The 16178-nt window shown below is 51.5% G+C and overlaps 2 protein-coding genes across 8 annotated transcripts in view; both read left to right on the forward strand.

Annotated features, from left to right (window-relative positions):
• The window catches only part of Pitpnm2 (phosphatidylinositol transfer protein membrane associated 2), a 138482-nt gene that overhangs the window by 29646 nt on the left and 92658 nt on the right, over positions 1–16178 (forward strand). For all 7 annotated transcript variants that reach the window (XM_041649150.1, XM_041649151.1, XM_041649143.1 and 4 more), the window contains one exon: positions 2172–2272. The gene's annotated coding sequence lies outside the window, so the exon portion shown is untranslated. The remainder of the gene's footprint in view (positions 1–2171; positions 2273–16178) is intronic.
• On the forward strand, positions 11482–12046 carry LOC121446491 (biogenesis of lysosome-related organelles complex 1 subunit 1). Its single transcript, XM_041649152.1, has one exon. The coding sequence runs from the start codon at positions 11567–11569 to the stop codon at positions 11942–11944; it is 378 nt and encodes a 125-aa protein (XP_041505086.1). The 5' UTR covers positions 11482–11566; the 3' UTR covers positions 11945–12046.

Here is a 16178-nt window from a genome sequence, read left to right on the forward strand (position 1 = left end):
GGGATGAGGAGAGACTGATATTCTATTAATGGAAACCATATAGAGAAAGATTCGCTTACCAATTCACTTCCACTGACTGAAACAGCACGGGGATCCGAAAACTTTTTAGGAAAGTAATTTCAACTCTTGCTATTCTTATCTCTCGAGCAGGTTTGGTTTGGTTTTCTTTTCTCTCCCCTGCAATTCTCTGCATCTTTGAGGGGTATTCTGGAGATTCAGGTTTAACACTTAGGTAGCAAAATGGTTTATTCTTGCTCCTAGGAATAGGAGCAGATGCTGTGTTATCTGAGTGTAGACCCCAGCTGCTGGAGTCATGGCTACCCACGTGTGGAGCAGGCATGCAACAGATTTCAGCAAGGAGGATGCTTCAATTCTCCCTGTGTATGTTCCAGGTTGTTGAAAGGAACTTGGGTTGACCCGTGACATATTTTTGTTTCATTCTAACAGGGCTCTGTGCACCTGTCCTGAGCTCTGTTCTGCAGGCGACTGTCATTAACCAAGTGCCGCGTGCATCGCACATCTTCAGTGGATTTCGTCAGGGCATGAGTACCTACCGCACCACTCTTGGCTTGTCTTTCCCCTAGTCTCCTGGGTGTGAGTCACCATTGACTTTTTCACCCATGGGTGGGCTAGTCACATAGAATGGTGGGGCTTGCCTGACAAAACTGGCACACCAGTGACCAAGGTGTTGTCATGGCAAACCCTCAACCCTCCCCACAGTTTCCCTTACCTCGGAATGTAGGGACACTACATGATGATCTCATAGCTGTAGAAGTATGGCAGTGGAAGCTAAGAATCAGGATGGTACGGTTGTGTGGAGCTGGGGAGCTGCAGCAGCAGATGCAAGTAGAGTGAACTGGGCAGCCTGAGCAGCTGCCCCCACTGCGCTGTGGGGAACCCGGTCAGGAAAGTATAAGGCTATGTGCATGGGCACGAGGGTCAGAGCGGGACTGCCAAGGTGCCTCTGTTTGAAGGCCAGCCCAGAAGTGTTCCCTAGGGTGTGGGATGGGCAGTGTGGGTGGTGTGTGAAGAGCCGCTGTTCCCTGCAGCCACACCTCCCACCACTGTGCATCACTAGCTCTCCGCACATTCCTTTCCCTCCTTCCCTCTCTGGCTCCTGCTGGCTGTGCTGCTCACTGCAGTTGATCACTTTGTCATCCTGAGCCTTCATTACACGCCCCTTGGGTTTATGCTTGCCTCTGTCAAGACTGCGCTGACAGGGCTGGTGTCTTACTGGTGCCTGACATCAGACTTTGAACTAGGACTGCCCTAGACTTGACTCTTGGTCCCTGACACATTATTATTCCTGTGTCTGTAACTTGGGGGTGAATTGCAGGGGAGGTCATTGGAGGGCCTCTTAGATAGCTGCCTCTTCCTAGTCCTAGGTACAGGCACAGGGAAGTGGGGCTCCTCAATGTGTCTGACAGATGAGTACTAGTATTGAGCTGTGATGTGGACCTGGCATGTTTCAGGCTTTGTAGCAGCCCTGGGCTGAGCAGTGGCTTCATTGGTCCTTGTGGATATTCTGTTGTCTGTAAGGCCAGTTGGACCTGGGACTCACTGAAAATTCATTTCTCTCTTTTTCATCTTGTTTAGTGAGCTAAGCTCTGGTCTATGGGTACTCGGTAGAAGTGGGCATCTGTTCTAACGTGTCTAAGGGCCTTAGAGGATTACTGGCAAAGCTGGAGGCCACCTGCATCTTCCATCCTAGGATCCAGCCAAGTGTCTCCTGACTCCTTCCTGTTTTGCCTAGTTTTCCAGCTGTTCCTACTCCACCCCCACCCCACAGCCTGACATTGTCCAATCCTAACCGGGTCCTGAGTAAAGGAAGCACTTAGACTGAAAGCCAAGAGTTCTGGTCACTTACAAGAAGGCAGTGGTGTGCTGGCGTATTAGTCCCACTCCCTGTGTGGTTTTCCTAACTGGACAGTGTGGAGGTATATCCATCACTGGTTCAGAGTTAGGCCTTTCCTCCCCAAATGCATTCATCAGGATCTGTGAAATGGATACCTCTCTGCCATACACACCCCTTTGACTCTCTTGCTCCCCTAAGGCCGTGAGTCTGATACTGCTCAGGCTGAGGCTGGCTCTTCAATTTCCATGTTGATTGGTATAGTGTAATGAGGAGTTAAGTTGGCTCATGTCTTTTACTTTTGGGTTTCTCCCTGCAGGATGCTGGCACGTGTGTCCTGATCCTGACTCCCTTCTGTGGACAAATTGATCATTCCTCTTCTTGTGGTGGAGACATTGACAGAGCTGCTCAGATCCACAGGTAAAGACCAACTGCCTGCTACAGTGGCCCTGTCTTCCTGCCCAGTCTTTAAAGTTGGAGGGCTATGGAGCCTTTACCATTTCTTTCTCCCCTTAAAACTCCTTCTGATTGCTGTGATAGACAGCCATCTATTGATCAGGTGGAAATAGCTTCAGTAATTGGCAAGGTCTTCTGTCCTTGGTAGCAAAGGCTGGTGGCCCCACACAGAGCACACCAAGGGGATTCCTTACTATCTGCTCTCAGGATTCATTCTGGGCCCTCTGTTCCAGGTGACAGATAAGATAAGGGACAGGGTGGGATGATTTTTGACTTGAAGGTGACTTCTTCCTAGCTGGGAACCCCAGTGACCCTTTAGCCTCTTCAAAGAGCCAAGGCTGGGCCGCTTGCTCACCCTGTTGTCCACAAGCTGCAGCAGTGACCCAGAAACTGGCTTCCATGTGTTTTCTTAGGCTTTGTCCCTCTGAACCCACCTACTTCTTGTCCATTTTATTTCCTAGAAAACGTCTCTTCTGACCTGTGCTTTTATTTGAAGGCCTCTAGTAGACAGGACAGGTGGTACAGGGACTTTTCCTTTCCTCCCTAACTTCCTATGGACTCTTCTTTCTGGACACTCATCGGTGGGCTTGGGCTTTGGGATTGCAGGGACTGCACATTGCTTCTAGGGAAGAAAGCTGGGAGGGGAGGGAAGCTTACTGGCCCCAGCCTCTGCTGTGGCCATTGGACTTCATCTTACTCGTGGAAGCTGAAGCCTCAGGTGTTAGACTTAGTCGCGTGGCTGGCCAGTAGCAGGCTTGAGATTCGACCCAAGTCCAGACCAGGAGCGCACAGCCTAGCTTTCCAAATGCAATGCCTGGGCCTTTGGGTTCCACGTTGTCTTGCTCCTGGTTCCTTCCCTCTAGGCCCCTTCCTCACTGGGAAGCTCCCAGGGCATAGGGTTGCCTGGGCTGCCTCTGGCTTTTGCTTGCAGGCTGGCACCGAGAGCTGTTGTTTTCTCTAATTGCTCATTTTCTTCACTTGCCAAGAAATGGCCCCCAAGTGCTAAGGAGAAAACTGCTATGTTGTGTTGTTGTTGTTTTGTTTTGTTTTATTTCACTTTCAAAAGTGTCCTGCACAGGAGGGATTATGGGGATAGTGACATCAGAGCACTTAGCCTCAACTTCTGTGGTCTGGTCTGAGCTCCATGGTTGGACATCTGCTAGTAGAATTGATCTCCAACATTCGGCAAGGCCCCCAGAAAACCCTTCCCTGCAGGACCTAAATGTTGATGTCACCTCTTGGCATTCAGAGGGACCCTGCCCCTGCTTTACTTGGGGCCTCCACTTCCTGTTTCCTTTCTCACAGGAAGGGGCTCTTTCCTGCTTAGCAGCTGTCATCAGTGAGTTTGCAGAGGTGATGGCCTCACAGCCCGCCTACCCAGTGACTTCCCTGCAGACATAGTCAAATGCTTGGTGTACAGTAGGTGCACTTGGCATGCTGTGTCAGCCTGCAAACACAGAAGGGGTTACCATTCCAGGTGCCAGGGATGCAGCCGTGAACGAAGCAGACAGAAGCTCATGTGAGCAGTTTACATCCTGGTGCAGTCTCCTCTACCCACTCTGTTTGCCAGCTTCCTGTCTTCCCTCCTGAGCCCACTTCAAGTACTTACTTGTAAGCCCCCCAACCTGCCTCTTCATATTGTCCCAGATCACTGCTGTCACCATCAGCTCTGAAGCCTCTGTGTGCCTGTGGGTTGTCAGTCTGAGGGCCCTTTAATGGATGAGACTGTACCTCTCTTACTGCCTCTGCTTCTCCTGCAAACATCAGGCCTGAATGGAGCAATCACGTTTGCTCGCTGCAGGCCTCTGAGCTGCCCTGGAAGTTTGTAGTAACATGATGGGCACAGAATTCTGAGTGGAAGGCAAGTTTATGGATAGAGAGCAGCCCTGTCAGGGGTGACTGAGAACAGGAATGTTCCCCCTGCCCTCCTCTGCCAGGGTGAGGAATGAAAGGACCCAACAAAGTTTATTTTTAGAGACACTTCTTGCTCCAGAGGAACCCAGTCTGTTTCCTTCCAGAAGGGTGGTAGGCTGGAGGGCCCGGCAGGACAACTGGCTTGTTCCTTGGCAGCCTGGCAACTTCTGCATTTGCCTAGTTCAGAGGCACAGAGAGTCTGCCCCAAAGAGGGTCCTAGCTGAGAAGGAAGAGCATTTGCCCTCAGCAAGTTGAGCAGGCTTCATTCTGAGAGACACAGTAGGACTCTTATCCTTGACTGCACCTTGGTGTCCTTGAGGCTAGAATGCAACAAGAAGGGTCTCCTGGCACAGGCCTTCGTGGTTTCCTTCCTACTTCCTGGTGTAGGCTCAGGCTAGGAGGGGTACTTCCTGCCATTGTCTGTGTGACAGGCCTCTGGAAGGTCACTGTCTCCTCCAGAGGAAGAGGGCCTGGGTAGGGCCTCAGAACACAGTAGTAATGGACATAGAATACAGGTGTCTGTCTACCTTTCTTTCCTTTTTCTGGACATGAGCTGAAGCCAGGACCTAAGTGGTGGTGCCACCTGGGCAGCTGAGCCTCTGGGCCACAGTTTCTCATCTATCTTTGTGGTCAGCCTTGTCCCCATGTGACAAAGTTGGCCAGTGTATTCCTTTGGTTCTAGGCCATATCAAAGCCCAGGATGGACAGGGCTGAATGACATGACACGGAGGGAAGGTAGCACCCTGAGGTTCTTGTCCTCAGCACTCTGCTCTCCACGCAGTGCTGGTGGAAGAGCTGGGGAGAGCTGATGGCCTAGCCCTGCTGGGGCCAGCTCTGCACTTTGCTTCTGCTGGCTTGTCCTGTCTGTATTCTGTGGTCTGATGGGCTACTTTGACTCACATCCTGCAGGTTACAGGACATGGACTTGGCCACAAACCTCCAAGGACTCACTCTCTCTGCCTGTAGGCCTCCCCTCCCCGGCTTACACCCCACGAGGACATCACTCTCTCTGCCTGTAGGCCTCCCCTCCCCGGCTTACACCCCACGAGGACAGCACTCTCTCTGCCTATAGGCTCCCCTCCCTGGCTTACACCCCATGAGGACAGTCCTCTCCTTGGGTCCTGACCTGTGCTTTCTTTCCAGCCAGGCGGCAGAGTCTGGCAGGTGCTCCTCTCTCCATTGAGGATCACCTGTGGAAGATGCTTTGTGTCAGCCAACTTTCTGTGACTGAGGGATTCTAACTGTCATGGGGCAAGGTTTGGGTTGGCTGTGACTGGTTGTTCCTGTTGCTTTTAGGCCTATGTTAGGTCCCACTTCACGGTGCTGCACGAGGCAAAGCAGAGCCCTTCCCTCAAGGCCAGGAAGGAAAGACCAGAGAAGAGAAAGGGGGCGGGGTTTTTCCCCTTTGAAGGCAGTCCCTAGTGTTCTAAGACCTCCCACTACCCCACCTCTCAAACATATTTAACAATCTCTCAGTAACTATGCAATGGCACAGTTGTTCAGGATGCTCAATAAGATGGAAAGTGAAGCCTGGGGATACAGCTTAGTGGTAGAGTATGCGTAGCATGTGTGAAGCCCTGTACTGTCAGAGGTGGGGGGCGGGAAGAGAAGCTCTCTGAGAAAGACTGTCTGGGACTGACTGGGGTAGAGAGCAAAGGGAAGAATAGCAGGGATTTGGGGGTGTCAAGAATGAGGAGGGCATGGCCTTGTAAGTTGGTGCTAAGGCCTTGACCTTGACTTTGAGTGGCATGAAGCCGTGAAAGCATTTGGACAGCTGAGGACCAGGATCAGCCTGTGGCTGCTGTGTTCACAGACTGCAGAAGCACAGGAACAACTGCAGTAAAGGGGTCGGTGGTGCTTGGACCTAGGAGCGCCCGTTGAGCTCTAGGTCTGTCTTCAAGTATTCCTGGAAGGACTCTTTATCCACATTTAAAAGGGTTTTGTAGCCTTGGAGGACCCAGGAGACCTTCTGATCTGACTTGTAATGTAACCTGTGGAGAAAGGAAATTGAAGCCCAGTAAAGGAAGTTTTGTGTCCAAAGTCAAGTGACAGAGCCAAGCAGATTTGGGATTCTGGAATCTTAAGTCCCGTAGTTTGCAGCAGAGCTGGGTGGTCCCTTGTGTACAGGCATATGAGCCACAGTCAAAAGAGCCTGCCCCACACTGCTACAGTGATATCTACTGAGCAGTGATATCTTGCAATGCCAGCAAATGCCAGCAACACCGTGGGTGGCAGCCTCCGCTATGGGCAGGGCCTGAGGCTTTGCATGCTGAAGGTTCTTGGCACTCCAGGCCTTCAGCAGCTCTGTCTGGGCCACTGCCCAAGATTCTGACTCTAGTTGGATTGCGGTGTTTGTGATATCCAAGGCTTTGGGCAAATCAAAGCCAAAGCTCATGGTGCTCTTTATTCAGCTTTGACTGAGCTTCTGCTGAGGGAAGGGCAGAGGCCAGGGAGAGACTGTCCTGCCCTTCAGGAGCTGACAGGTCAGCCAAGGCGTGTGTGGTAGAGGTGGGGCAAAATGTCCATGTTTGAGACGTGCAAAACTGGCCAAGGGCAGGGATCATTGATCTAAGGTATGAAACAGCCTTCATAGCCTCCAAATACACCAGTGCGTACCGCCAGAGCTCATGTCCACTGTGGTGGTCCTCTTCAGTCTGTGGTTTTGCCTGTTGTGATAAAGGGACACAGAAGGCCAGCTGTGTTCACTGAGAATGGATATCACTTATAGCCAGGAGGACCTGCTGTGCTCTTGACACCATTGCTCTTCCGTGTCTCCTTGCTGTCTCTTTGGAAGGGGCTCTGGTCACTGTGTTTCTAATGACAACCATTACAGTACTCTCTAGCCAGTAGATAGAAGAGGCCTGTGCTGTCCTCTAGGTCCAGAAAGTAGGACCTGGGTGTCCTGTGCAGAAGGGCCACCTGGAGAAGGTAGAGGAAGATCTTGTTCCTGTTTTCTTGAGGAAGTATGAGTTTGGAGGCCAAAGTGGAAGCCAACATCCAGTTTGATTTTCCTTTGTACTGTTTAACTCAGCCTGGTCCATTTGCCATACAGACATGGAAATTGCTGCCTCTGGCCGCTTTACAGACTGCCTCTGGCACCTGCCCTTTGCTCTGGTGAATAACCTGGCAGTCACAGTACATGGCTAAGAACATGCTATCATAGGCAGAACAGCAGGGCCAGGCCTGGGTGGCAGGAGGCGTGGCCAGACCCCAGGCATCTGTGTACAACAAACTTCAGGAAAATCAGTTGCTGGCATCTTCCCGAGGATAGAGGGTGAGGGCAACAAAGCACCCAGAGACCCTTCCTGCCCTGAAAACATAGCCAAGAGGCTGAGCATAGTGCCTTGTAGCTGTGACTGCACTCAGGAGGCTGAACTGAGAATTTCAGGTGACTACTAAGTTTCCAACAAAGCAAAATAAAACCCCAGAAAACAAAACCAAAGACAAGTTCCCTGTCCAAAGGACTGTGGGGCTGTGAAGATGCACTTTCTAGTTCTCTCAGCATCCTGCACCAGGCTGCAGCCCCCTGCACAGCCTCCTCCCGTACTGGCCTGCAGCATCTGATGTGCTTTGCTCAGATGGCCTCTGTCGTTTCTGCTGGGACTCTTTAGGTGTAGACCGGTGCTCTAGGACCCCTGTGACTGGGGCCTCCAAGGCTGGGTGCTGTTTCCCACATTGCGATAACTTCAGGACTTAATCTTTTTGTCTCCTATGAAAAGGGGGTGGCTGATTTACCCCTGGATTGAGCAGTGTCCTCGGTAGGTCAGTTATCAGACCGGCATGGGTTAAATGTGCTCTGTGTTGGAGCTGTGCCCGAATAAAAGGAAGTCAGGCTGTGTTGTGTGGGGCTCAAGGAGAACCGTCCTCTACTCTCCCCAGAGAATGCTTCTCCTTAGGGTCCACACTCCCCAGGTTCCTTCCTCCTTCAGCTAAGCTTCGCTCTTCCCCACTTGTCATTCAGAGGACAGGTGGTCTGGGGAGATGGGTCATGGTCATTCCCTGGTACTTCACTCTGGAGGACTTCATTAAAGCCCAAGTCAGGAAGTGTACTGGTGGCATCCCAGCAAGGGACCTTCTGTGTCACCAGCCACCCAGGGCTGGCCCATCTGATGTCACAGGTGTCCTTTTAAAAACCTGTTTTTTAATTAGCTTCCAAAGGAATAGCTTTCCATACATACTTCGCTTTGGTTGATTCTCCCCTTACCCAACTTCCCTTCAGCTCCCTCCCCTTCTTTCTTATCTGTCCCTTTTACCTCAGCATTCTTCCTTTCCACTGGAAATAATAGGCTTGATTGTCTGGGGGGTGCAGCGGGGGGACAGGTGCAGTTTTTGAACAGCTAGGAAGGATCCCCCAAAGATAATTTAGACTTGGAAAAGATGGTCAGCTTTGCAGTGTCAGGTCTTTAGCAAGTATACCACAGTGTGCTGATCTTGGCTCTATGGCAGTCTGCCTGAGGCACCTTAGGCAGGTCCCCTTAGCTCTCTATGCCTCACTTTCCCCATCTGTGAGATGAGCAGTATCAGGGTTTACTCTAAGTCTCTGAGAGGACTGAGCAGGTAAACATCTGTGGAGTCCTAGGACCAAATTGTACACATATCAGCTGCTGTGGCCATGCCAGGCCCTGCCTGCCTGTGCCCTTTAGAGCTGGCCTTTCCTATTTTCTCCTTCCTTCCATCCTTTCTTCTTTCCTTCCTCCCCCCCCCCCCCTTTTCTTTTTCTGGCAAGATCTCACCACGTAGCCCTGATTGGCCTGGAATTCTCTATGTAGATCAGACTGGCCTTGAACTCACAGAGATCTTTCTGCCTCTTCCTCCCACACACAGGGATTAAGCGTATACACTACCATTCCCAGCCTGTAAATGTTTTTTTAAAAGAAAGAAAGAAAGAAAGAAAGAAAAATGCCTCCTGGGAAGCCCCAGCACTGTAGGTATGGCCGGCAGCCTACAAGCAGGAGGTGGGTCTCTTCCCCTGCTACTGCCTCTGTTGACAGACCCCAGCAGAGCAGCAGTTCCCCAACGAACAGCACTGGCAAGGCAGACAAGAGCACCCAGATCTGCCTTTGTCCTGGTCACCACCCTGGTGTGTTCATGCTCTCATCTGGCCAGGAAGTAGGATCCAATGAGGTAGAAGAATATTCTGTCTGGAATGGAGGAGCAAATGTAGTTTAGAGCTTGTGATTCATGGCTGGAGAGGCCAGCAGTGCAACCAGGCAGTGAGAAGACAACAGTTAGCTGCTTAAAAGGGGGAAGATCTCTTAGACGAGGGAGAACGGGAGAAAGCAGACAAGAATGGCACAAATCAGCACCTTTAGTACTCAGAGTTGTGTGTGGATCCAAGTTCCAGGAAGTGCTGGGACGCTCAAGTGTAAGTCTGGAGGAGGGGGCAGGACAGAGGCTGGTCCCGCAGCACAGCTGTTGGGAGAGACTTGGAGAACATGGGATTCAAGGAACTCACTGTCCTTATGGCTGTTTCTGCGGCCCTGTGTGCTTGCTACCAGCAGAAGGAACCTCATTTCTCATCCACGTTTCTGACCTTACCCTGGCTCTCCGCTGCATCTTTAGCACTAGTTATGGTTCTGATGTGTCCCTGAAGCTCCACTTGATCTATTCCAGGTCTCTCGAGCACCCAGAGCCCAGTTTCTCAGAGAGCGCTGTAGATTAGCCCCTATCCCCATGGAAGAACAGCATTTATATGGGACTTCAGCGTATCACTTTTCTGGAAGAGCCCAGAATACAGTGTCATTAGCTTCTGACCCCAGTGTCTGCCTCAACATTTTTTGGAGGACTATGTTAGGCCTTCAGAATGCTGACCTCTCCCACCATGCCACTGGAGATGGAGCAGGGGCTTGTCTCCAAACTGAGGTTGAAAGGTGTTGGGTATGTAAGAAACAGTCTCCATCTCCCCCACAGGCACATTCCAGGTTCAATTTGAGGGTCAGACTGGAGGGCTGTTCCCTAGGGTAGCAATGACCTGCTTTCAGTGAGCCTGGACCTGCTGCCTTGGTTCTCTTCTCCTTTCTGAGCTGGAAGGTCTGCTCTGATTAGCACGCTGACGTCAAGAAAGCATGTCACCTTCAGTCTCCCCTCGGCCTGGCAGCTGCGATATATCAGTTCAGATGTGTCCCCTGCCTCACTACAGGGGCTAAGGCCAGCGGGGAAAGAGGGATTATGTTGTTCCCATCTGTCTGCAACTGCCTGCCCAGGCTGCATCCAGCTGTTCCCCATTCCCTACTGCCAAGAGGCAGATGTTAGGGTGAGGTCAACCTGGGATCTGGGGACCTGCCCATCAGCTTCACGTGAATGTCTTCAAGGCTATTTCTGGCCTTGCCATTATCCCAACGGCTTCAAGTGATAAATATAGACACAGATTGAAAAGCCCCAGTGGCAGGCAGGCAGGCAGCATTGGGGGAGCGTGTGGACGGGGGCTCGGCTATAAATAAGTCTGCTGGAACACCTCCCCAGCCATGCCACCACTGCTGCTGCCAGGCTAGCGTGCTTGTGTGTGTGTGCACTCAGAGAAATCCACTCCCTCCCCAACTCCCTGCCTGAGCACACTTGTTCCTGTGGGATCACAGGTAGAGGAGGGGTGGAGAGAGGTTCTGCTAAGGAGATGGAAGAAAAAGACTGCAGTATATGTTGGGGGCTGTAGATAGCAGGGTGAACTGCTGTGGTCTTCTTCAGTACCAAGTAACCATTGTAGAAGGGAAATGTCAAGTGATCCAGCAAGCGGGTCCTGGGGAAAGCCACATGGCATGGGGAATATAAAAATATGTTCCTGTAGCCTTCAGTCCTCTCAGTTTCTCTTGGTGTAGCAGATCTGAGGAGGAAGAGGCAGTGCTCCTGCTGGAGGCTATCATATACCTCATTTGGTATCTTTTCCTGGCTTTGCCCTTCCCAAACCCACCCTCTTTGTGAGAGCACAGTTTGTTTATCTCTGCCCATCTCTGTTCCCACTGCTGGACCCCAGGCCAGCTCACCAGGTGACCCTAGTTTGGGCTGAGCTCACAGGGGCAGGAATTCCAGCTGTTCCCTGACCTGTGGCTGTGCCCCACCTCCCCCACTCATGCCTGTCTCCATCTTCCTGCCTTTCTTGGCATCCTGTAGTTCCTCTCCTTGCGCCTTCCCTTCCCTGTCTTTTTCCTCCTCCGCCTCCTCTCAGCCAGAAGCAATTACCTGGGGCTGCTGGATGGGGATTGTGCTGTGCTCAAGAGATGCTTCACTTCTTGTGGAAAGGTTAAAAGTCAGTAAGCTGACGTGACCCCCGCCCTGGCGAGCCGAGGCGCGACCCAGCTCCCGCAGCCCGAGGGAGGGGCCCGTTGCGCCCAAACCCAGCTAGATACGACCATGCTGTCCCGCCTGCTCAAAGAACATCAAGCCAAGCAGAATGAACGCAAGGAGCTGCAGGAGAAGAGGAGGCGAGAGGCCATCACTGCCGCGACCTGCCTGACCGAAGCTTTGGTGGATCACCTCAATGTGGGTGTGGCCCAGGCCTACATGAACCAGAGAAAGCTGGACCATGAGGTGAAGACCCTACAGGTCCAAGCCGCCCAGTTTGCCAAGCAGACAGGCCAGTGGATTGGAATGGTGGAGAACTTCAACCAGGCACTTAAGGAAATTGGGGATGTGGAGAACTGGGCTCGGAGCATCGAGCTGGACATGCGCACCATTGCCACCGCACTGGAATACGTCTACAAAGGGCAGCTGCAGTCTGCGCCATCCTAGCCTCTCGCCTCTCCCCCATCCTAGCCTCTCGCCTCTCCCCAAACCCTCTTCTTACCCTCCCGAACAGGAGGGAGACTGGAAGGCCACAAATAAAACATAAGGTTCCAAAAAAAAAAAAAAAAAAAAAAAAAAAAGTCAGTAAGCTGGCAAGGATCCTGGGAACTCACCATGAAGAAAGTACCATGGCCATGCAGTCACCAGTCATGGGAAGTGACGCCCCGGGCCTCATTTAACAAGGGCTGAGCATTAGAGCATGAAGCTGGACCTAGCGAGAAATGGCGTATATTGTATAGATAAATGATGCCCTGAGTGTTTTGGAGATTGCAAGAGTGGGCTGTCTTGTATGAGAGCGGCTTTGAGGGAGGGAATCATGTTCCCTTTCCCCATGTATTCCCTGTGCTGTAGGGCCTCAGGAGACAAAGAAAAGCACAGGACCACTTTGGCCTATTGAGTGGGTAACATGTGCAAGGACTTGCTGCTTAGTCCTAAGTGTGCACTCTGTGCGCTCAGTGTTACTGCCAGGATGAACTAGGTCTGGCTCTTGGTTTCAAGGCATTCTTGAGCCACAGGAGGAGACAAGGCGCTATGCTTTTGTGATACCCATGCAGATGACAACCACACTCTATAGGAGCTGGGGCTTCTGCTCTGGTGCTGACATCTGAACTGGGTTGTAGAGAAGGCTGTTTGCTGAGCACAGACGTGGGATTGGGTATGCAAGGGAAGGAGGCACTGCAAGCCCGAGTCTGTTATGGACAGCCTGGAATTCTGGCTGTGGTTCCTGGTCAGACTGTGCTGGGGGAAGCTGGGCTGAGGGAAGAACCAAGTGGAACCTTGTGCAGGGTGAAGCTTAGATGGCATCTGGGAATGGAGGAGAATGTCGAGGGGCTTTAGAGGAATGCCAGGAACTGGTGTATATTTTAGAAGTTTCATTTGACTTTGTGTGAGTGACAGGCAGGGGATGGGGGATGCACATTACAATGTCTTTGTTGAATACCTGGAAGGTTTTTCTTTTCTCTTTTCTCTATTTCTTTTCATGAGGTCCTGTAAAATTGGGGTATGTGCTCATGGGTGCATGCCCAAGAGACAGTTGTTTCTAAAGATGGCAGTGCTGAGCGGCCATGAGCTGAGGCTTGCAGGGCCTTGTGACAAGCACAGAGCCATCAGTTCCAATTTGCTTAGCTCTCCTCTTCAAGGGTGACTTTGTCCAGCAAGCTTGGCCAAAGTCAGTAGCCAGGCCTACAGCAGAGATAACCAGTCCCCCAGGAATTGGCCTAGGTCTTTCTTGACAAGCTCCCACATCCCTAAGTTGAACAGGCTGCTCCTAACAGTGTTTGAATCCCTGCTTGCCAATTGGATCCATTCACCTCTGTAGTGACGCAGAACCCAGAACTTCAGCCTCCAAAGAAAAGTGAACAAAGAAAGCATGCTATACAAGGAACAGATAAACACATCTTCTCAGGGACCACAGAGCCCTGAGTGCAGACTAGACTACAGTCTCATGATGTAAATACTGTTGTGTGTGTGGTTTTGCCAGCATGGGCTGATAAATAGGGTGATGAAATGAGGCTGAGGACAGAGGTAGTGTTTGTGAAAGGCTGGTGATGAAAAATCAACAGCTCTGCTGTTCCTGTGCGGACCCTATCTATCCAGGCCTTCAGTTCTAGACCTCTTCTCGGTTGGGGAAACTCACCCCAGGAGGGGGAGGGCCACACACCAGGTACCCACAGAGAACCTAGGCCATCCTGGTACCCGCAGCTATTGTTCTCCCCCTTAGCAGGGATGTGGGAAACTCATGAAGTTGCTGGGATATGGAGGGACCCCAGAGACTTTCTAGAACCCTCTGTCTTGCTCTATCTGCTTCCTAGCCAATGGTCATACAATTCATGCTACAGCTTGCTATACTCTCCTGGCTTCCTTATCAAGCTGGCTCTTTCTACTTGTACCTCTGGCCAAGCTGGGCTGTTGTCTGCGCACCTGCCTCCTAGGAAAACAAGTAAGTGCTTGCTGGAGGTTCCACATTCCAGTCTGAGAGAAGGCCACTCTGTGCCCTTGGGCTGTCTGATGCTGTCCCTCCTAAGCTTTCACTTGTCACGTTGTGAAATGGGAACCCTAAAATGTCACCCACCTGGTGCGTATGCAGAGTTATATGAAACAGGCCAGGGCAGGGCAGCCAATACAGCTGGTCACTTAGCTGTCCCTTTAAGGCGATGGTGACACAGAGGGAGAAACTGAGGCTCAGGAAGGCTGTGACTGGTGAAAGCAGAGGAATTGGTGCCTGCCTGACTAGGTCTCTTGCCTCCTGTGGTGCCCACCTCCTTCCCTCAGTTGTGGAAGAACAGCTAAGAAGAATGGGAATAGGCCTCTGGTCAGAGATCAGGATCCAACCAGACGACCTTGAGCAAGCTACTCCAGCTTAGCTTCTTGGTCTGCATGAGTGGCTGGGCCCACAGCACACAGTCCAATCCACCTTCTGCTGGCACTGAGTGGGTGGTTGCTGCTTCATTCTTCCCTCACTGGGCAGTAAAGGTTAGTAGGGTGCTAGCACCAGAAGGTTAGGGAGACTGTGAAACCTTCTGTTTCTTTTCCCCTTTCTTCCTTTGGCCTGACCCCCGCTGGTCCAGGTTTAAGGATAGAGCTGAAAGAACTTTTTCTAGGCTGGAATAGGTCTGGAGGAAGTATGGACACATCTCCTGCAGGCTGCCATCCTCCTCCTCAACCATCTGGAAGCTGGCAGGCCTGAGGACTCCGGGGCCCTGGCCTGGGCTCTGACAAAGTTCTCTCTGGCCAGTGCAGATGGAGGGCGTGATTTATGGTGCTGTGAGGGGAAGAACTCTTCTAATGGTCAGCTTCCACAATCCCTTGCTTTATGGCCAGAGTTAAAGGCAGCTGTTTGGATAATGTCTCCAGAGCACTTAAGCTGACTTTCCTGGGCTAGAGAGGCCAATGGAGACCTCGGTGACATCATGTGTGAGCCACATGCACCAGATTTGAAGCTTTGGGGCAAACACAGGCCTTGGCCAGCTGCCCTTCAACATACCTAAGGATGTCGGGCCCCAAACTGGGGCCAGTCAGGATTGCCTGACCTGGGAAGCCACCTCTGAGCTTTCTGAGCATCTGAACATACCTCAGGGTTCCACATTCCCTAACTACTTTAGTTCTGTCCGCTCCAGACTAAGCTGCTACTCTGAGCCCAGGCTACCCCTCTAAGTCTATGGTTCCCCAGGGATGATGAACTTCAGATGAGACAAGAACTTCTGAAAAGCACTGCCTAGTTCTCCTGGCCAGGCTAGCAGTTCCACAACAAAAAACTGGGGACCCTAGGATGCGGCAAAACTGGCACCATAGCCCCCATGCTTTCCATATGGGCTAGCCCACATCTCTTGCTCAAATGGCTAGAGAAGAGGGCCTTTGTCTGAGTTGAGGGGCTGGTCCCTGGGAAGCAGGTAGTACTGCCTCTGCCTCTGGCCAGAGCATTCAGACAGTGCCAGCCCAGCCTAGGCCTGCTGGCTCTGTGCCACCTTACACTCTGTTCTAAGCCCCACTGGCCCTGCCTCCCCAGCTTCTGAGACTCTGAGTGTCTTGTGCTGGTAGTAAGTGGGGGCAGGAGACAGCTGAGCCTGATGAGTACTGGTGGCTGTCTCTGCTCAGGTGCCTGTTTGTCCTTGCTGTTATTTCAGAGACAAGATAACCCTGTTCATTGGCAATCCAGCTTTATGCAGGGTAGGAGGGATGAAATATATGGGGTGTGGGAGACCACATTTCTGTGGACCACATTTTGTCTGCTGGGTCTCTAGACTCCATCTGGATCATTCCATAGAGCTGACATCTGTGTTCTCCAGCCCAGCTCCAGCCCCAGGTGGGTGGCTCTGAGAGGGGGATGCGAGCTGCTTCCCCAAGGGCAAGAGGAGAGAAGTCACGTGGGAGTGTAGGGCCTTTACCTGGAGTCACCTTCAGCAGGGCTGAACTCGGGTTAGTTTGTTAATTCCTGCATTTAAAAATAAGCATTCTAAATTAAATATTTATTCAAGATAAATATTTAAAAATATTGAGATAGTCACATACCATTCAATCTACCCATTTAAAGTGCTGATCCTGGCATTGTTTAAAATATTCTGAATTGTGTAATTATCACCACAGTCAACTTAAAAACATTTTCATCTCCTCAGAACCCTCCACTTCTCTTCAGACCCTCTTCCCCAGGCTAATCTGCATCTGTCTTCATTGCCTGTCCTAG

Source organism: Microtus oregoni, unplaced genomic scaffold (assembly GCF_018167655.1).
Source record: "Microtus oregoni isolate MIOR12 unplaced genomic scaffold, Mior012 000003F_ref0000135, whole genome shotgun sequence".
NCBI classification, from domain to species: domain Eukaryota; kingdom Metazoa; phylum Chordata; class Mammalia; order Rodentia; family Cricetidae; genus Microtus; species Microtus oregoni.

Coding starts and splice junctions, on each gene's coding strand:
- LOC121446491 (XM_041649152.1), top strand. CDS start 11,567: ATGCTGTCCCGCCTGCTCAAAGAACATCAAGCCAAGCAGAATGAACGC.